At 41.8% G+C, this 21,335-nt stretch overlaps 1 protein-coding gene across 1 annotated transcript in view; it reads left to right on the plus strand.

Annotated features, from left to right (window-relative positions):
* Positions 1 to 21,335, plus strand: part of LOC137333419 (uncharacterized) — a 246,778-nt gene that overhangs the window by 152,074 nt on the left and 73,369 nt on the right. Inside the window, exon 4 of the mRNA XM_067997569.1 lies at positions 3,570 to 3,692. Within this exon, the coding sequence (XP_067853670.1) occupies positions 3,570 to 3,692 (123 nt within the window). The remainder of the gene's footprint in view (positions 1 to 3,569; positions 3,693 to 21,335) is intronic.

A 21,335-nucleotide genomic window follows, 5' to 3' on the forward strand; every position in this document is an offset into this window, starting at 1 on the left:
TTTATTAAAGTAACCATGTAAAGAATAAAGAAAGAACTTGTATTTATATAGTGCCTTTCATGACCTTAGGACATCCCTAAACTCTTTACAGCCAATGAAGTATTTTTGAAGTGTAGTCATTGTTGTAAATGTCGGAATTTAACATTCCAGAGATAAATCTAAGGAAAACGGTATTTTTTGCAGAAACGAATTATATAAAAAATTTCAATGTTTGCAAAGATATATTAGAAACTTGCAAACCAGTGGTGCCAGAGCCAGAGAATCCTTCCTCCCCCTTGCTCCTCTCCTGCTGCCGATAGACCCCAGGGATCCAATCCCCACATTCCAACGCCTCCTCCGGTTCTGCCAGATCTCAGTTTCCTCCCCCATAGTGCTGCTAAACCACAGGACAATCCTCATCCCTATGCTTCCAAATGTCAGCACTCCCACCTCAATGCTGCCAAATCCCAGAATCATGCCCCAGCACTGCCTATGCCCAAGACTGTTTTCCAGTGCTGCTAAACTCCTTGATTACCCATACCTACCTCTAACCTAGTAATAATCAAGGCCATGAATTTACAGTTTACACAGAATAATGAACAGTCGCAGAATTGAATCCCCAAGACACCGCTAAAACCCCAGAATACCTAAATCAGTGGTTCTGATAATACACTGTGTGCTGCATGGCATAATATCTCAATTATTACAAAACAGTGTATCTTCTGACTGACTGTGAGCAGTGCCAAAGGAGATCTGCTTAGGTACAGTATAAATATAATGATTAATAAATGTGACTGAAATTATGGGATAACTGAAAGTTTTTTCTTCTAGTATCAAAAGTGACTTCCAGAGTTTCGATCATGTTTATTAAAATAGCCATAACCTATTGTAAGATTTCAGCAGACTGCTTTTGACACAAACTAGATAAGCACCCAACAGATGCCTGACACAAACCGGTTTCGATCAGTTCTCAAAGTGTTGTAGAGACGATTTTCATCTTCTGGTGCGTCATATCTAAAACATTAATAACTGGTGCTAATTCTGCCTGAGTGATAATGTGTTAATAGTACTCAAATTTTCTGAGTGGGCTGAGCAGCCAGTTCTAAAGGGGCGTGGGATTAAAAAGGGAGAGACAAAAATGAAGAGTAAAGAAGCACCATGTGCAGGCTTGAGACCACAGCTAACCAGCTCTGTCACTTGCAGTGCCAGCTCAATGGTGCACGTTAGCAACAGATGTCCTTCCAGAAGATAGCACAGCTCTTCCTTTTACTCTGCTGACCCAGGCCCTATGAAGACACTTCTCCATAGCCATTGCCAGCTAGGTGCAACATTTATTATAAACATGGTTGATGGCTCTTGGCAGGTGTAGCCAATTAGGCTTTGATCGCCCTGGCATGTCTTTCATACTCTACCATGTAAAGCATGACATGCTGCGATTAGAATGCTTCTGAAGAACCATCCAGCATAATGGCTAGTCAGGCCTTTCACATGTACCTGTGCCATCGAGCCTGGTGTTACAAGTTACATTGAGAGTTGGAGCCTCTGCCTGCACTAATTATATGCCAAAGAAATGATTGGTCCCTTCCGTATGCAGACCACCTCTCGGTAGTACAGTCTGCCTGGTACCCCTTTGGAGGTCCTCTTCTTCCAGCACTACAGATAGGGAAGCCCATTGGGAAACCCATTGATGGCAGTAATGGTTCTGTGGCCAAAAAAAAATTAAACAATTGATTCCAAGGCTCAGAGACCAAGTGCCAGGAGAGAAAAAAAACAACAAAAATGTTGGGGAAAAGGACAGAAATGGTCTCAAAACTGAAAATAATTCTCTTTTTGGCCCTTTAAATTCACCTGTTTTTGCTGCTCAATGCCTAGCAACACTGGACACTGTTAAATTGGGTGTTTTTTTACAATTGCTGTAACTACTGTTAAAGGCTGAAAAAGATGCAGGAGGCGACAGAATGGCACTCCTGCGTGATTTACATATTATGATGAAACTCCTATTTCTCAGCCCTCTGGAAATGTGTATGAAGTGCAAATGGAGCGCAGACCCAGTGTCATTGATCGCCACTCCTTTTTCTTCATCCTGAAGTCTCAAAAATTGGTGCATATGGGGTATTAGGATGAGGAAAATTGACCCAGGGCGTCCTTTGCAAATGTAAATTGTGCCAAGAAAAGGCAATCGAAACTGATCACTAGTGAAACGCGTTTGGACAGCCTGAATCGAGTTATTAGTGGGCATGATTCCGCAGTAAGACCTACCCATGTATCAAAATGAATTGATAGTTTACAGCAGAATGGCTGGTGTGGAAAATGGACATGTCATTCAAGTACATTAAGATGGTGCTCTTTTGAGGTTGTGATTAAGGGGCATTTATGGTGCAGCATGGAGAGAACTTTATTCTGCTATGAACTTGTGACATACCTCACCAAGGAATGTTGGTCCTGACACTGGGTACAAAAAAGGAATAAACTTGTTATTCTCCAGCAGTTCCTCACGATGATGGACACAACATTCATTATTCGGGATGGTAGCTAAAAAACTCATGGAAACTGGGGTGTAGAATTATAGAATATTACAGAATAGAAACAGGCCATTTAGACCTTTTACACCGATTTTCTTTTCCTCCACATGTGCCATCTAGTCCAATCCCACTCTCCTGCTCACTTCTCAAACCCTTTAATATTCCTCTTTTGCAAGAAACAATGTAATATCCTTTTAAAAGTATTTATAGACTCTGCTTCTATGCAATTTCACACTTCAAAAAGAAAATATTCTTCTTTTAAAAATACTTATGCTTTGATGGCCTTTTAATGTTAGGGTTACAGTTACACTTGTTTAATATTAAAATTAATTTTGAAGAATGTTTGATTTGATTTTTAATCAAACAATCCAGTATTATCGCTGGTAATATGGAAGGTGGTATCGGAAACAATTGTCTATGTGTAGTGCAGCAAAAATTGATGTTAATTCCTTTGCATGGGGACTTGTGGTGTTATACTGTATTTTATTATGAAAGAGACCTTTTTTTAATTGAGTCATGTTATCCAGGTATAGGTACTCTTAGAATATACTACAATTTGCTATGTAAATCCTTCATTTAATTTCGAATAACTGCAAAATAAATGTTAAAATATGTTTTCTTTTTAATCTGTATGGAGGCATTCTGGGTGTGTGTGTATACTGCACAGGTGTGGATTTGCACAAGTCAACATTTTTACAGTTAGTTTTTTTTAATGGTAACAAAGCAGGGATTTAGCGAACCTTACCTGATCACTATCTTAATGAACCTTGCTGTAAGTGCATTTGTCAGATGCAAACAGGATTAGACTTGGGTGTGATGGCCCCTGTGGTTAAATATCTTGCCCACTGTCGAGGCTCACTCATGAATAAATGGTAGCATTTGCAACGAGGATGAATGCCACCTATGGAACTGTATCCCAGCAGGAAGTCAGTATTTTCAGGAGAGGTGGAGAAGGGAGAGAATTAGCAAGAGATAAAAAAGGACTTTGTTCTTTTTTAAAAAAGAGGTGTCCAAATCTATTTGAATAAAAGGGCATTGAACTTAATGCATTTCTTTGATTTTCTGCAGAAAAAACGCAAAACGGAACTGAAAATGTGTGACACAGGGGAGGACCTGAACTGTGACATCCAATCTCTGAGAAGTGAAACGAGCTCTCTTCTGAGTGAAGTTACTGCAGCTGTGTCTGTAAAGGTAACTATTTCAAGATTTACTGATTAATTTTTGCAATAATTGCATACATACTAGATCTTGACAGCACAAATGCATATAATTCTGCATAAGAAGGTATAGCCAACCTTAAAAAGAGCATTAGCGGGATGTGCCTAGAATTTTTGCTGACCATATTTGCACTGGCCCCTGAAATTCCTTAGGTCGCGATCCTGATGGTTACACCAGAATCGTGCCTGATGGTGCTCTCCAGCACTGACTCCCCTGGAGTTGGTGGGGTCAATGGGAGAGTACCTCATTCGTATGGCTCAGGTGGGCACTAGTGCCATTTCGGGTGCACTTCTGATATCTACCTGCCCATGACATCTTGAATCTTAGCATCTGCCTGCCTGTGGGGAGCTGGGTGGTGGTGCTGTCCAGGTGTCCCCCACCCCCCTACCCCCCAACCATGTCAATAGTCCTATTTCCCCCTTTGGCAAGGGGGGGGCAATCTGTACTTAATTCTTTTGGAAAAAATTGAAATTCTTTGCGGTGCAAGCCACTTGCTATACCTGGACCTCGCCGGTGGTGCCCATATTATGCCAGTATGCCTCTACTTATTTGGTGTACCAGCTGCCACACAAATATTGGGTCCAACAAGAGTCTGAGGTGGGGAACTCCTGGCTTGAGTCCCCGCCCTTGAATCTGTCCCTTTACGAACATACGAACGTATGAACAATGACGAACAGGAAAAGACCCTCTGGTCCATCCAGTCTGTACCACACACTTGTGATACCTTGTGTGTCGCAATATATACACACTCCACTCCACCAAAAACCATGTGATCTCCTGGGAGAGGTGAAAAAAACAGATAAATACCCAGGCCAATTTGGGGGAAAAATGTGGGAAATTCCTCCCCGACCCCCGTATGTGATCAAAACTAGCCAGGAGCCCCGATAATTCTAAGCAGTCCCTACCTTTTGTACAAGGTTACTCCGCCCCAGCCAGAAACAGGTCCAGCTCTCACTTGAAGGAATTCCGCACGAGCTGGTAGCCTGGTCCAGAAGTCCACTATTCTCTGAGAAAAGAACCACCTTCTGACATCTAACCTCGATCTGGCCTTGTACAACTTAAAATTGTGACCCCTGATCCTCCCTATGTAATTGGAACAAACTGTCAACTTGAACATAATCTATTCCCTTCATCATCTTATAAACCTCGATCACCCCTAAGTCTACGCTTCTCTAAAGTGTAGAGTCCCACCTCTTTTAGCCAATCTTGATAACTAAGATGCTGTAAACTGGGAATTAATTTAGTGGCCCTCCTCTGCACCCTTTCCATAGCCTCAATATCACCCCCAATGTGAGGAGACCAAAACTGGACACAGTATTCCAACTGAGGCCTGACCAAGGTCTCTGCCAACATTTGATTGAAGATTGAAGTTCCGCCTATTACAAGAACATAAAAACATAAGAAATAGGAGCGGGAGTAGGCCATATTGCCCCTCGAGCCTGCTCCGCCATTCAATAAGATCATGGCTGATCTTCAATCTCAACACCATTTTTCCGCCCGACCCCCATATTCCTTGATTCCTCTAGGGTTACTAAATATATCGATCTCAGTTTTGAATCTACTCAACGACTGAGCATCCACAGCCCTCTGGGGTAGAGAATTCCAAAGATTCACAACCCTCTGAGTGAAGAAATTTTTCCTCATCTCAGTGCTAAATGGCCGACCCCTTATTCTGAGACCTATGTCCTCTAGTTCTAGACTCTCCAGCCAGGGGAAACAGCCTCTCAGCATCTACCCTGTCAAGCCCTCTCAGAATCTTATATGTTTCACTGAGATCACCTCTCATTCTTCTAAACTCCAGGGAGTATAGGCCCATTCTACTCAATCTCTCCTCATAGGACAACCCTCTCATCCCAGGAATCGATCTAGTGAACCTTCGTTGCACCACCTCTAAGGCAAGTATATCCTTTCTTAGGTAAGGAGACCAAAACTGTACACAGTACTCCAGGTGTGGTCTCACCAAAGCCCTGTATAATTGCAGAGAGACTTCCTTACATTTGTACTCCAACCCCCTTGCAATGAAGGCTAACATAGCATTTGCCTTCCTAATTGCTTGCTATACCTGCAAGTTAATTTTCTGTGATTCGTGTACAAGGACACCCAAATCTCTCTGATCACCAACATTTAAGTTAGCCAGGAAACTCCTGGAAATGGCAGCGACCTGACACAGCTGGGTCTCCACTGTTTTCCTGGGAGTTCTGCCGGTCTCCCGCCGGAATTATAGCAAGAGACCAGTGGAACTCCTGAGGAATTTCGGCATCATTGTATCATTTATCTCATGCTGCCAGTTTTTAATCATAAGTTACTTACTTTCCCCCTTGATCATAGCGTCAGATCTGTGATTTAATCTTAACTGAGTCTGTCTTAGAAGAGAGTGAAAATAAAATGTATGCTCTAAAGTATTACATAAGAAGGCCAGTACATTACTGTAGTAGTCCATGGCTACCATTTTACTGGAATATTATGACATTAAGTAAATGGTACTGTTCAGAATGTGAATACAAATAAACAGAGCACCACATTATTTGATTTGTGCCATGTAGCTTTCAGTTTTTATAGGATTTATATGGGATGCTTTGTAGTTCTGCATTTTTGATGCTTGTGTTTAATCATATCTTTCAACTTTATTTTTCTGAATGTTTATTCCTGTGTCAATGTCACCCCATTTGCATTGCTGGTACACAGTCTTAATTGCAATTGCTTCACCTTATAATTTAAACTGTAGACAATCATATTTGTAAATCATTACTTACCTTCACTATTGGTCACAACTTATCTGCTTTAAAAAGTGTGTTGGTGATGTTTTATAAATAATTTTCTCTTGCAGTGATAAAGTGACAAGTTGCAATAATTATTTTTCAATTACTTGATTGGTTCCTAAATTCCATAATTTTCAAAGCTTGCATCAACGGTGGTTGACCATATTTGTAATCTATGGGTTCAGTCAACTTAGTTGCTGGTTGCTCAGTGAGTTTCTTCCAGGCTATCTACTTCATTTTTTTGTATAAATAAATAACATGCAAGTAAAATTTAATACAAAATTCTCATATCAGACAGCTGGAGGTACAATTTTGCTTTGGGACTAAACTGGAATAAACCAGTCATCTAAGTCACTGCCCATCACCTAGAAATACATTCAAATTAATTTCACGGATGGTTGCTGAGTGCTAGCACCAAATGTTCCATTCCCCGGCATTGTCAGTCCTTAAGTTAAGGAGTAAAAAAAATGTTAAACTTCTTTCTCACCTTGCCAATGCTATGGTTTTTCTGGGCCTTGCCCTTTGTGTGCTCGACATACAACTCCACCTCATTTGGCCCCTTCTTCTCCTTCACTGAGCTTCCATCTTGTTTTCACTTCATTTTAATCTTTACTTCCCTCTTTTTAATGGGTTTCTTGTTCATCCTGGTTTTTCCAGTTAGGTTACCATGTCTCTGTTTTAGCCACCAAATTTGTTACCTTCCCTCTGCTGGGCTTTCTCCTTCCTCTCATTCCATTGCCTACGCCGGTTGTAGGACCCGGATGCAATTTTCGGTTATCAATAGGCATGCTTCACCCAGTGGTGCTGGGCATACAGCAGCCTAACCAGCGGTCCCTAAAGGGACTGTTGTAGGGCTCTCTGAAAACAGGGAAAAAATCCTTGGTACCATTGATTTTTCTGGGGCTAAGAGGAGCAGGAAATCTTTCCCCCCCGCTGCTGGCCACTCATTGCCCTCCTGTGATTACCCCCCCCCCCCCAACCCCAACTTTAAGATTTAACTTCCGGTTCAGCTCCACAGACAGCCGTCGGATTTCCCACACCCCCCTCAGCCCCCCCACCCCCACCCCACGATTAGCGAGCAACCTGTCAGTGCTCGTAGTGTGCTTTCAGCCTGCTGAACGAATTAAAATGAGTCCCGACCGTGGAAATGGTTTAGGTTTCTCGCTTGTGCCATCAGGCGGCTGGTGCGATCGCTCGGCCCACTGCCCAGCCAGTGTTCCCTTTGATTGAAAATCAGCTCTGCAGTGTACTTCTAGCATTTTCAAAATTCCTGCTACATTTTTAAAAAATTGTTTGCAGAGGAAGTTATTTTTGCCATTGGTGTGTATGCTATTACAATCTACTCCTGTTAATTCAAAGTTGCTTTTTTCATTAAAAAATGGAATTATCTAGTAATTTGAAATAAGCAACTTAATTAAAACAGCATTTACCTTTATTTGTATTCAAAAAATTTGAATGAATGGATAATTTGAATTAAAACTTTGAATTAAACAGAGCAGACTGTGTTTAGATTTTAAGGAAAGTTTTTAGAAATTTGTATTGTAGTTTGTACCCATAAGTATATAAAATCCCCATGGAAAAATATTGTACACTCTACTAACAATTAATAGGGGACCAACATTCCCAAAAAATAGAAATGATAAAGAATGATGAAATGCTGGATGTGGCAACGAAGAATCATCCATATTTATCAATGCTCAGCAGTCCAATCCCTCAAAAAAAAGATTAAAGGTGCAAGTGAAAAGTTAGAAAAATAGTTGCTTCTATACTCAGAAGAAATTCAAGTAAGGAATTTCTGACTTCCAATCCATAAATTCTAGTATATACACCTGTTGATCTCCATGGCATTGTTCATGTAGAAAAAGAAAAAGAAAGTATGGGTCTTTCTCTTCTGCATGTTGTGTTCTGCTCTCATCAATGCTGCCGGTTTGTGTTCTTGCATCTGTTTCTAAGTTTGTTATTTTACTTCTTCAATTCTATTTTATGAACTGCTTTTATGTGGTATGAACCACCTCAGCATGTGAAAGCTTACTGTGTGTCTTTGGTGTCTATAGATGTTACTGTCTGGGGATGCTTGGTGGACTTTTTGTCCCAATGAGGGGAGTGCACATGTATAGAGGTGTGGAAGGTCAATCATGATCTCACATGTACGATCAAGGCAAATATGAAAAAGCAGAGTTAACAAGAAACATACAGGAGAAGAAAGTGAGCATGTTAGATCAAAACAACACAATGAAGTACAGACAAAAATGCCAGAGGATTTTTTTCAAATGCAAGTTCATAGGTTGCGCATTTGCAGAGAATAGGGTCCCAAGCTGTGCATGTAAGGTAAGGGCTGACTGTAAAACAAAGAAATGGGTAACAAAATACAACTATAAAATGAAGCCACAGGCAAGGGGAAAGAGTGGGTCCAAAGTCCCCGAGATCCCGATAGATCTCTGAAAAGAAACAGTAACGTATGAACGTGCAACAGCATACAGACAACTATATGGGTAAGTTTAATGATTTAACTTTTATTTGTTTGTTATGTTATGAATGTTATGTGGCTATAAATTCAGAAATAAAAATAATAATTGAAACCATTTTTAAAAATAAAATCAGCCATGTGATTGGTTGAAATTTCAGGCCTTCATGGGTTGCTTTTCTGTGGGATCTTTGCTAATCTATCTTTCAGTCAATTAATATAAGTAAGTTCCTTATTTGAGCCAATGAGAAAGGGTGACATTTTGCTTTTTCTCCCACAGGGAGATTTATTGTGCTACCCTACACATATAATGTGTGGCATGCCATTTGACAGACCCTTCATTTCATATAGATGTTTCATACAAACAGCAAAAGCTACTACATTCTCCATCAAGCATGAGATTTTGTTCAAGATCATTAGAGGAACTCATGCAGCATTCCACAGCTGGAGTCTCATGGAAAAGTGAGATCTTGCATTTATGAAACGGAAAATTCTAAAGTATCACTTCAGCAGTGAGAGAAGTGAATACCACAGAGGAGTTTTCTGTCTCAAAACATGGGGGCAGTGGCTTCATGCAGGTATATCATGGTGGAACAGGATGTAGAAAGGAGAATTGCCCACCAGAATAAGTACGGCTCATAGTAGATTCTACCTCAGGCTACTCTAACAGCAGTGCATAATGAGGTTCAGGCTCACCGGGAGGTAGTGACTGAGATGTGTCACCTGTTCCACAAACACCAGCAGGGATAGCCAGTCATCCCTGAACTGTCAGTGGCCGTGAAGGTCACCAACTGCCCTGAACATTTATACCACTGGATTATCAAACTTCTCAAAGATTTATGATGGTTAAGTGTCTCATTAGCTGTTTAAAAAGCATCAAAAGAGGATATTGCAGGTCCACTGTGTTTGGTTGCTACTTTTTTGTTGCTGCTAACAAAATTGCATTCTCACACATTGCCTGTTTAAATGCCATTTATTCCAGTGACTTCATTAGCATTTTGTTAAAATAGTCAGAAAATATTTACTTCTTTTGGTTTTTCAACCCCTGTATGTCTTTTTTTATTTCACTTTCTCCATTTGGGCTGATTATAATAATTTACACTTGGTACCTTATCCTGTATTCCCATTACAGAATCAAGGTGGCTAGTGTACACCATACTATGTGTAAAATTTATGTAATTTCTCCCAAACTTCTCTTTCAGCTCTTGCAGCTGTTTAACTTTTGATGTCTTTTTCCATAATTCTTTATATTCTTATAGTTAGTGTTGCATTAAGTGGTTGTAAGTTGAGAAGTACTCTGCCAGGGAATTTAGTATTCCCTAGTTAGCTCTTTTGTTTAGCTGATAGGCCATTCATAATAAGGTTTTTGGAAATCTTCATTCAGAAGGGGATTTACACTATATTTAAGCTCCTCTGAAGCCTGAATTTCCCTCAAGAATTGTTTGGCTATCCATACATCAAATTTTTCTACCATGTTTCCATATAGTATCAATAACATAGCTAATGGTAGCTGCTTAGAATTAAGAAGTATCCTACCAAGAGTCTGGCTTCCAGAACCATAACTTTCTTTGAAGGAAAGAAAGGATTTGTAAGTTTCATTACTCCTTTTATGTCTACCCTAATAAGTGGATCTTGTTTTTAATTGAGCAAAGAATTTTTTTATTCCTTAGGTACTTAATTCTATCCACCATAATGGTTTCAACTGTGTTTGAGAAATAGAAGGCAGGGGCTCTTGAAATTCCAACCTTAGATAGTAACTAGTTACAGGGCAATTAGTAATCCACCAGTAACTCCGGTTTAAACACCTTTAGCTATTTTTCATTTGATACTTCAATTTGGCTAAGAGGGACTGAACCATTCTTTGAGATTTCCAAGTTAGTGTTTCATATACTGTGATTTTCTTCAGTTCTTGAAATTAAGCTTTGTTTTTGCAGGCATTTAGGTGGGATACTTACCTTAATCCTCTTATGTTTGTGTGCCTGGAAGTCAGACTGTTTGCACGGCTTAGGATTTAATGATTCTGACATTGCTGGAATTTTGAGGTCAAGCTAACCTTTTTTGTTGAACCTCTACAATTGCATTTTTTTTACATTTTGTGTAGGCGCATATAGGCTTTTCAGTTTAAATCTAAAATAGCTTTAGGTAAACAATACACACGAGAAAATGAGGTTTACACCTGTGTGTTGCTCCAACAGTTTTTTTTTGTTAACTAACATCGTTCAAGCACCGGAAAGAATTTTCTCAGCACACTTCTGCGAGGCTATTTCTTTCAGAAAAGTTTTCTGTATAGTAAATGCCTCTTCAATTAAAAAAGCACATGGTATGATAGAGACCCTGAAATTCCACGCCATTTTCAGCACTTTTTTAGTGTAAAATTGGGGCAAGTACTCTTCCTGGCCAGCAAGTTGGGGCAGAGGCCTTTTCTGCCAGCTTTCCACATGAAAATCGATCCCCCAGGTTTCCAGTCGCTGTGTATTTATCAGTAAGTCCCTAGCCACCTAATTATAATATATGATATGAGGGCCAATGGTGCTGCAGCCTAGAATTTCCTCGAGTTATGCTCGCAATGCATGAGGGGTAAGTTAGAATGAGAAACATAAGGTGCAGCTGCTGCCAGGATCAGCAGTGGAAGGTTTTTGAGCCTGAAGATAGCTGAATGTTTGAGTAGCAGTTACTGCAGCTGGGAATGACATTTTGGAGTAATTTTTTCTCTTGCAAGCAGCCTACATATTCTTGGATTTGCTTCTGACTGCCTGTGGGAGTGTGAGATCACCAGGAAATTTTGATCATAACCCTTCTTTCACTCACTCACTCACTCACTCACACACATATGCATAGAGTGAGGGCTTCTCAAGAGCAGGTATAGCATTCCCTAAAGGCATACCTTCTTTTGCCATTATTATGGAGAAGGAACAGGAGAGGATGGAGGAATGATGATTGAGGCACTATTTAAGGAGGATGCATCCTGCCAGATATTACCACCCTCTCCCCGCATAGAATATTCAGGCACCACAGGTCCTCTGAGGACTTTAGTGAGGATATATGTATTAGAAGGGTGCACTTCACCAAGGAGGCAATAGGGGAGCTCTGCCATCTACTGCATGAGAACCTCCAGCCACGTTGATCTGCCCTCACTGCTATGCCTATGGCTATGAAGGTGATAACTGCACTCAACTTTTATGGCACCCAGTCATTTCAAGCAACAAAACAACAGCAACAACAACTTTCATTTATATAGCACCTTTAATGTAATAAAATGTCCCAAGGTGTTTCTAAGGAGCGTTAACAAACGAAGTTTGACGCTGAGTCACATAAGGAAATATTAGAACAGATGACCAAAAGCTTGGTCAAAGAGGTGGGTTTTAAGGAGGAGAGAGAGGTAGAGAGGAGGAGAGGTTTCGGGAGGGAATTCCAGAGCTTAGGACCTAGGTAGCTGAAGGCACGGCTGCCAATGGTGGAGTAATTAAAATCGGGGGTGCGTAAGAGGCAGGAATTGGAGGAGCGCAGAGATCTCGGAGGGTTGTAGGGCTGGAGGAGGTTACAGAGATAGGGAGAGGTGAGGCCATGGAGGGATTTGAAAACAAGGATGAGAATTTTAAAATCGAGGCATTCCCGACCAGGATCCAATATAGGTCAGCGAGCACAGGGGTTATGGGAGAATGGGAGTTAGTGCGAGTTACGATATGGGCAGCAGAGTTTTCGATGAGCTCAGGTTTATGGAGGATGGAAGATGGGAGGCCACCCAGGAGAGCATTGGAATAGTCGAATCTAGACGTAACAAAAGCATGAGTAAGGTTTTCAGTAGCAGATTTGCTGAGGCAGGGGCGGAGACAGACATTGTTAAGGAGGTAGAAGTAGGCAGTCTTGGTGATAGAGCGGATCTGTGGTCGGAAACTCATCTCAGGGTCATATAAGACGTCAAGGTTGCGAATGATCTGGTTCAGCCTCAGACAATGGCCAGGGAGACGAATGGAGTCGGTGACAAGGGAATGGAGTTTGTGGCGGGGACCAAAGACAATGGCTTCGGTCTTCCCAATATTTAGTTGGAGGAAATTTTTGCTCATCCCAGTACTGGACGTCTGACAAGCCATTTGCCAAATGAGGCACATTTAGGAAAGCCATCAACACTGTAAAACTAGATAGCCCTAACTCGCTGCTGCCTTCCTGTGATGCCACAGTCAGTGAATTCCCTAGCTCTCCTGCAAAGTACATCAGTTACCTGACAAATACATGCCTGTACTGCAGCCTGGTTGATATTAAAGAGTGCAGGGGTCGAGAGAGGTTGTGGTGAGGTAGAGCTGGATGTCGTCAGCGTACATGTGGAATCTGACGTATTTTCGGATGATGTCATCGAGGGGCAGCATGCAGATGAGAAACAGGAGGGGACTCCAGAGGTAACGGTGCGGGAGTGGGAAGAGAAGCCATTGCAGGTGGTTCACTGGCTACGACTGGATAGATAAGAATGGAACCAGATGAGCGCAGTCCCACCCAGCTGGACGACGGAGGAGAGGCGTTGGAGAAACGGGCACGGATTAACATGCCTGTACTGCAGCTGTGGGGATCTCTTTAATATCCAACAGGATGCAGTACAGGCATGTATTTGTCAGGTAACTGATGCACTTTGCAGGAGAACTAGGGAATTCATCGACTGGCATCACAGGAAGGCAGCAGCAAGTTAGGGCCATCTCGTTTTAGAGTGTTGCTGGCTTTCCCAAGGTCCAGGGTGCAATAGATGGCACCCACATTGCTGTAAGAGCTCTTACAGTCAAACTCATCTTCCTCAACAGAAGGGGCTTACTCTCTCTGAATGTACAGCTAGTGTGTGATGACATGCAAAGGATTCAGCACATCAAAATGAGACTTGTTGAAAGTTGTCATGATACATTCATCCTTCAAAATTCTACCTTCCGTGAGCTCTTCAAGGAAGAAAATGATGCTTAACAATGGCTTAATGGAAACGAAGGCGTATCCTTCCTCCCATGCATAATGACCCCACTAAAAGTTGTCCAAACATCAGTAGAGAACTGCTACAATGAGGCACATGGCTTTCTCAAAGTGGTCATCGAGAGGACCATTGATGTCTTAAAGGGGTGATTTTGATAATTTGACAGGTCAAGAAGGGCTGTGCAGTACACAGTAGCTCATATGTCCTGCATTGTTATAGCCTGCTGTACACTGTGCAACTTTGCTGTTCAAAAGGCCTGGACTTGGACATTCCAAGGGAGATGGCTGTAGCTACTTCGGAGGCAGAAGTACATGGAGGAGATGATCAGGATGACCTTCACCCAGAAGGTTCCTAAGTGACTGATGCAAGGAACATCAGATCACAACTGATCACTGAAGTAATTTCATCTGTGTCATCATTGTCAATACTGCTTGAACTACTTCTTCTCCACCTTCCAATAAAGGACTAATCCTTCAATCCAGTACCCATCTAGGAACATAACAACACATTACATCTCTTTGCCTCTACATGCCCATGCCAATGGTAAGTCAGCACAAAATAAGTGTACCCTTTCCTGAATGACTCAAATCTCCATGAATAACAGAGCAGAGAAAAAGTGCACTTTCTCCTTTAATAAAGTAAACTCCAAAGTGAACATAAATCAACCTACTCTTTCCTGACACCAGGGTGTTTAAATGTGCCTTTCTTTTTCCTGTTTTAACACTTCTAAGTCCAAACCGAGGCCTAGTGGGATGAAAGGTTGGCCGTTCCTGTGCTACAAAAGGATCATGGGAATGAGGTAACTTTCCTCATTGATAGGGTTGCCACTTGTCCAGGATTGTCTTGAAGTCTCCAAGAATTAAAGATTAATCTCCCGGACTGCTGTGAGCAGCCCTGTGAGGAGAAAAATCATAGGTATGTTAAAAAAAAATGGTGTTTTTTTTTTCATTTTGTTTAAACACTTTTTTTTATTAGTTATAAAAATTTTGGAGGTGGTAAAAAAAGGCTACTTGACTGACAGTCAAGAATCATCCGATTGGGTAATGAAGAGTCCGCTTGCTTTCCAATTGGCATGGGAAGGTAGTGTGGCGCAAGGATGATGTGTCGGGCAACCAACGTGGGGGCAGAACGGTTGGTGGCGGGAGGTCATGTGATGAAACCTCCTGGAATATATCCAACCAGAGTTGCCAACCCTAATCATGGAAGCTAGCTCCAGGGAGGGTGCCTCTACTGGCTATGTTTTTCGCATTTGTGTCCGCGCAGGCTGGTGTCACCTCCTAAATGCCCTAGTTTAGTGCGAGGAGGAAGGCCAGCTGCCCGGCATGTGCTACTGTTCTGAGAGACAGCAGTACCAGACAGGTGGACTCCAACTGCCTCCATTCCACTGGGCCCTGGATCTCACCTGGTCCAATGTTAGCTATCAGCTCCTGAAAGCCCTGAGAGACAGTAGCATATATCCTAGTCACCAGGGTTTGGAAGCAGGCATGCAGGATTCTGTCTAATCTATCCCATACTGCCACAAGGGCTGCAGTCTGTGCCTCCACAGAGGTCCCTGACTAGTTTTTACATTGGCATCTGTTGCTCATGCCATGAAACTGTCACGCACTCCGTTGATGTCTGCAATTGAAAAAGCTTTCCTGATGTTGCTGCAAAGGGTTAGGTGTCCATGTACATAAATCACTAAACGCTAGCGCAGAGGTACAGAAAGTAATCAAAAACAGTAGAAGACACAAGAAACATACTGGAAATAATGGGGGACCAAGGGTCTAATGAGAGTGAGGAACTTTCGGGAGCTGATAGCTGACATTGGACCAGGTGATCAGTAGGGACACAGATCCAGGGCCCAGTGGAATGGAGGCAGTTGGAGTCCACCTGTCTGGTACTGCTGTCTCTCAGAACAGTAGCACATGCCGGGCAGCTGGCACTAAACTAGGGCATGTAGGAGGTGACACCAGACTGCACGCACACAAATGCGAAAAACGTTGCCAGTAGAGGCACCCTCCCTGGAGCTAGCTTCCATGAGTAGGGTCAAAAACAGTAGAAGACACAAAAAACATACTGGAAATAGTGGGGGACCAAGGGTCTAATGAGACTGAGGAACTTAAAATAATTAATATTAGTAAAGAAAAAGTACTGGAGAAATTAATGGGACAAAAAGCCAACAAATCCCCTGGATCTGATGGCCTACATCCTGTGAAATATGAAATTATCCATTTTGGTAGGAAGAATAGGAAAGCAGAATATTTTTTAAAAGGTGAGAGACTAGTAAATGTTGGTATTCAGAGGGATTTGGGTGTCCTTGTACATGAATCACAGAAAGGTACAGCAAGCAATTAGAAAAGCAGATGGTATGTTAGCTTTTATTGCAAGGGGGTTGGAGTATAAGTGTAAGGAAGTCTTGCTACAATTATATAGGGCTTTGGCGAGACCACACCTGGAGTACTGAGTACAGTTTTGGTCTCCTTACCTAGGAAGGATATATTTGCTTTAGAGGCAGTGCAACAAAGGTTCACTAGATTGATTCCTGGGATGAGTGGATTGTCCTATGAGGAGAGATTGAGTAGAATGGGCCTATATTCCCAGGAGTTTAGAAGAATGAGAGGTGATCTCATTGAAACATTTAAGATTCTGAGCAGGCTTAACAGGGTAGATGCTGAGAGGCTGTTTCCCCTGGCTGGAGAGTCTAGAACTAGGGGGCATAGTATCAGAATAAGGGGTCAGCCATTTAGGACTCAGGTGAGGAAAGATTTCTTCACTCAGAGGGTTGTGAATCTTTGGAATTCTCTACCCCTGAGAGCTGTGGATGCTCAGTCGTTGAGTAGATTCAAAACTGAGATCGATAGATTTTTGGACACTAAAGGATATGGGGATAGGGTGGGAAATTGGAGTTGATGTAGAAGATTAGCTATGATCTTATTGAATGGCGGAGCAGGCTCGAGGGTCCGTATGACCTACTCCTATTCCTAATATGTTCTTATGTTCTTCAAAGGCTAATGGAATGACGCCTTTATCTCAAGAGGGTTGGGGGTTGCAATACAAAAGTGAGGAAGTTATGCTTCAGTTGTACACAGCCTTGGCCACCCCTATCTGCAGTACTGCATTCAGTTTTGTGAACCAAATGTCAGGAAAGATATATTGGTCTTGGAGGGGGTGCAGAGCAGAAGAATGAAACCTGGAGTTAAAGGTTTAAAGGACAGCATGCATAAACTTGGTTTATATTCCCTTGAGCTTAGAAGGTTGAGGGATGATCTAATTGAGGTGTTTAAAATGATACATGGATTCGATGGAGTAGATCCACAAAAATGATTTCCTCCACAATTCAAAACAAGGAGGCTATGATCTTAAAATTAGAGCTAGCATCTGTTGTGGGGAAAATGCTGGAGTTTATAATTATGGATAGGGTGACTGAACACCTCAAAAATTTTCAGTTAATCACAGAGAGCCAGCATGGATTTGTGAAAGGTAGGTCGTGCCTGACAAACCTGATTGAATTTTTTGAAGAGGTGACTAAAGTATTGGACAGGGGAATGTCAATGGATGTTATTTATATGGACTTCCAGAAGGCATTTGATAAAGTCCCACATAAGAGACTGTTAGCCAAGATAGAAGCCCATGGAATCGAGGGAAAAGTACGGACTTGGTTAGGAAGTTGGCTGAGCAAAAGGTGACAGAGAGTAGGGATAATGGGTAGGTACTCACATTGACAGGATGTGACTAGTGGAGTCCCGCAGGAATCTGTCTTGGGGCCTCAATTATTCACAATATTTATTAACGACTTAGATGAAGGCATAGAAAGTCTCATATCTAAGTTTGCTGATGACACAAAGATTGGTGGCATTGTAAGCAGTGTAGGTGAAAACATAAAATTACAAAGGGATATTGATAGATTAGGTGAATGGGCAAAACTGTGGCAAATGGAATTCAATGTAGGTAAATATGAGGTCATCCACTTTGGACAAAAAAAGGATAGAACAAGGTACTTTCTGAATGGTAAAAAGTTAAAAACAGTGGATGTCCAAAGGGACTTCGGGGTTCATGTACATAGATCATTGAAGTGTCATGAACAGGTGCAGAAAATAATCAAGAAGGCTAATGGAATGCTGGCCTTTATATCTAGAGGACTAGAATACAAGGGGGCAGAAGTTATGCTGCAGCTATACAAAACCCTGGTTAGACCGTTAGTCTGTGAGCAGTTCTGGGCACCGCACCTTGGAGGGAGTGCAGGGTAGGTTTACTAGAATGATACCCGGACTTCAAGGGTTAAGTTATGAGGAGAGATTACACAAATTGGGGTTGTATTCTCTAGAGTTTCGAAGGTTAAGGGGTGATCTGATCGAAGTTTATAAGATATTAAGGGGAACAGATAGGGTGGATGGAGAGAAACTATTTCCACTGGTTGGGGATTCTAGGAGTAGGGGGCACAATCTAAGAATTAGAGCCAGACCTTTCAGGAGTGAGATTAGAAAACACTTCTATACACAAAGGGTGGTAGAAGTTTGGAACTCGCTTCTGCAAATGGCAATTGATGCTAGCTCAATTGCTAATTTTAAATCTGAGATAGATAGCTTTTTGGCAACCAAAGGTATTAAGGGATATGGGCCAAAGGCAGGTATATGGAGTTAGATCACAGATCAGCCATGATCTTATCAAATGGCGGAGCAGGCTCAAGGGGCTGAATGGCCTACTCCTGTTCCTATGTTCCTAGGCCATTTAGGAGTGAAATCAGGAAGCCCTTTTTCACACAAAGGGTAGTGGAAATTTTGAAATCTCCCCCAAAATGCTATGGATGCTGAGCCAATTGAAATGTTCAACACTAGGATTAATAGATTATTGGTATGAAGGGTATGAAGGTGTATGGAGCAAAGTCGGGTAAATGGAGTTGAAGTACAGATCAGACATGCTCCGATTGAATGGTGGATGTGCTCGTGGGGCTGAATGGCCTACTCCTGTTGACTTCAATGGAAATAAAAAATCAGGAGAGATGTAAAATGGGCTGCCGATTCGCTATCACAGCACAAAGTTAAAATCTACCCCGAAGTATTTTTACTTGGCAATGAACACAGTACACTATGTACATTTAAGTACTTTTCTGGCCTAGAAAAGTCAAATTCTTCAATAAAATGGTTTGGATGTATAATTTGGATTTAGATCAGATACAGCAAGCCTCTTCACCCCTGTATCATGCACCTTCCCCAACCAAGTCCTGAGAGAAAGAATTGGATACCTACCTCCAGAGAGCTGTACTTCAGCCATAGGCCCTAGCACTCCATACCAGTCAGCAATCTTTTCACTTCTTGGTTTCGATCAGAACTAAATGACAATAGAACATTCAGTAACTATTTGACACTGAATTTCCAGATGTCACACCTCTTGATTAGGAGCCAATAAGATAAGGTGGGTGATTTTAAACCCCAAGGACGGGTGGGCTGGGGGTGGGTGGGAGTTGAAAATAGTTGTTTTTTTGGGTCATGACCGCAACATTTTTGGACTTGGCATTCCAGGTTGGGAAGCCTGTACTTTTCTGCGCCAACGTTAAACCCGGAAATAAAGCCGGGTTGCGGTCACGACCCAAAAAACAACTGTTTTCAGCCCCCAACCCACCCGTTCTTGGGGTTTAAAATTACCTCCAAGGGGTCTGACTGGATTAAAACTTGTAGAACCATTTGTTGATGAGATATGGTTTTCTGGAGTCTCCAAACCCAGCCACTTAGTTAAAAGAGGTGACAGGGAGACTAGAGAAATATACATACACTACCTTACCTACCCCTAAAAAAACCACAAATATTGTATGCACAAAAATACATTATAAAATGTCATATAAACTTTTCTCTACCTCTTCTTCAAGTCGAGGCTCAGTTGGTAACACTCTCGCCTCTGAGTCAGAAAGTTGTGGGTTCAAGTCCCACTCCAGAGACTTCAGCATATAATCCAAGCTGGCACTCCAGTGCAGTACTGAGGGAGTGCTGCACTGTCAGAGGTGCCGTCTTTTGGATGAGAGGTTAAATCAAGACCCTGTCTGCCCTCTCAGGTGGATGTAAAAGATCCCATGGCACTATTTTGAAGAAGAGCAGGGGAATTCTCCCTGGTGTCCTGGCCAATATTTATCCCTCAACCAACATCAGTAAAAAACAGATGATCTGGTCATTACCACATTGCTGTTTGTGGGAGCTTGCTGTGTGCAATTTGGCTGCCACGTTTCCTACATCATAACAATGACTACACTTCAAGAAAGTACTTCATTGGCTGTAAAGTGCTTTGGGACATCCTGTGATCGTGAAAGGTGCTGTATAAATTATAGAATCATAAATGCAAGTCTTTCTTTTCTTTCTTTTTCTTAGATGTTTGTATGGTTCTCTATAAGTGTTCTAGTCAAAAGGCATTTCTGTTAGCTGGTCAGCCCATGTGATTGGCCAACAGAAAGCTTATCCTATTAGCCACTTAATCCATGATGTCAAAGGCAAGTTGGCCAATAGAATAGCTGACCAGCCTTTAACGTGCAGTCCTCAAAATGGTGGTAGTTAGATTGGGATTGGGACAGCCTGCAGCAGCGGCGGAAGTGGGCTTCACAGCATCAGTGGGATTGGGAACACAATTAACAGCTGGTAAAAGGGTAGATCAATGGGCCAGGAATGAAGGCCACAACAAAGGTTAGTCATTGGTTTGCAAGCCATATAATGAGTATCCCTGAAATAAAGCCATGCCAAGTGTCTGTCAATTGAACTTATACAGGAAAACTGTCATGACATCTTCTTGGAGTCTTCTAAAATTCAGTTGATGCTTTCTTTACCTTCCTATTCCATGGATGCTGGTATAATTGCAGTACCTCGCTCAAGAGAATATTTTATGTGGGAGTGTTGACAGGTTATTCACATGTAGGTCTCAAAGCTGAGACTGATCTTGCCCTCACTCACCATCCACACATAAGTATTTCCACCATTGGACACTGGATAGCAATCAGGTGTGTGAGCCTGGACAATTTTGCTTTCTCTAGGTCAGGGACATTGTGACCCATTGTCGTGCTCCAGCTGCTGCCCTAGCTGAACATGATACCATTCTTGTCTGTATGACTCAGTGCTAGGTGGTGCATTTACTCTCTAAGTCTTTGGGGAAGCTTAATAACTTAATCTTGACACAAATATTAGTCAGTACAGTAAAGTATTTTAGTTTTGTTTTCAAAATGCTTTTTGCCCCCTCATTGATATTTGATTGAATGTTGCCCATATAATTTCAAAACCACCAGACTTGCTGTAGCTGTTTAGCATTACTAGTCTTCATTAGTATTCAACAAATGTATGATATAATAGCTAAAATATTTTGCTTTTATTATATGGATAACCGGACTTTACTTTCTTTTTATTCTATTTCAGACAAAGTTTTGATCTTTTATAACTTTGAAGTTAGCTTTTCAGATCTTCTGGTCACCGAATGCCAACATTTACTTTTGTTCA

Source organism: Heptranchias perlo, chromosome 16 (assembly GCF_035084215.1).
Source record: "Heptranchias perlo isolate sHepPer1 chromosome 16, sHepPer1.hap1, whole genome shotgun sequence".
In the NCBI taxonomy this organism is placed as follows: Eukaryota; Metazoa; Chordata; class Chondrichthyes; order Hexanchiformes; family Hexanchidae; genus Heptranchias; species Heptranchias perlo.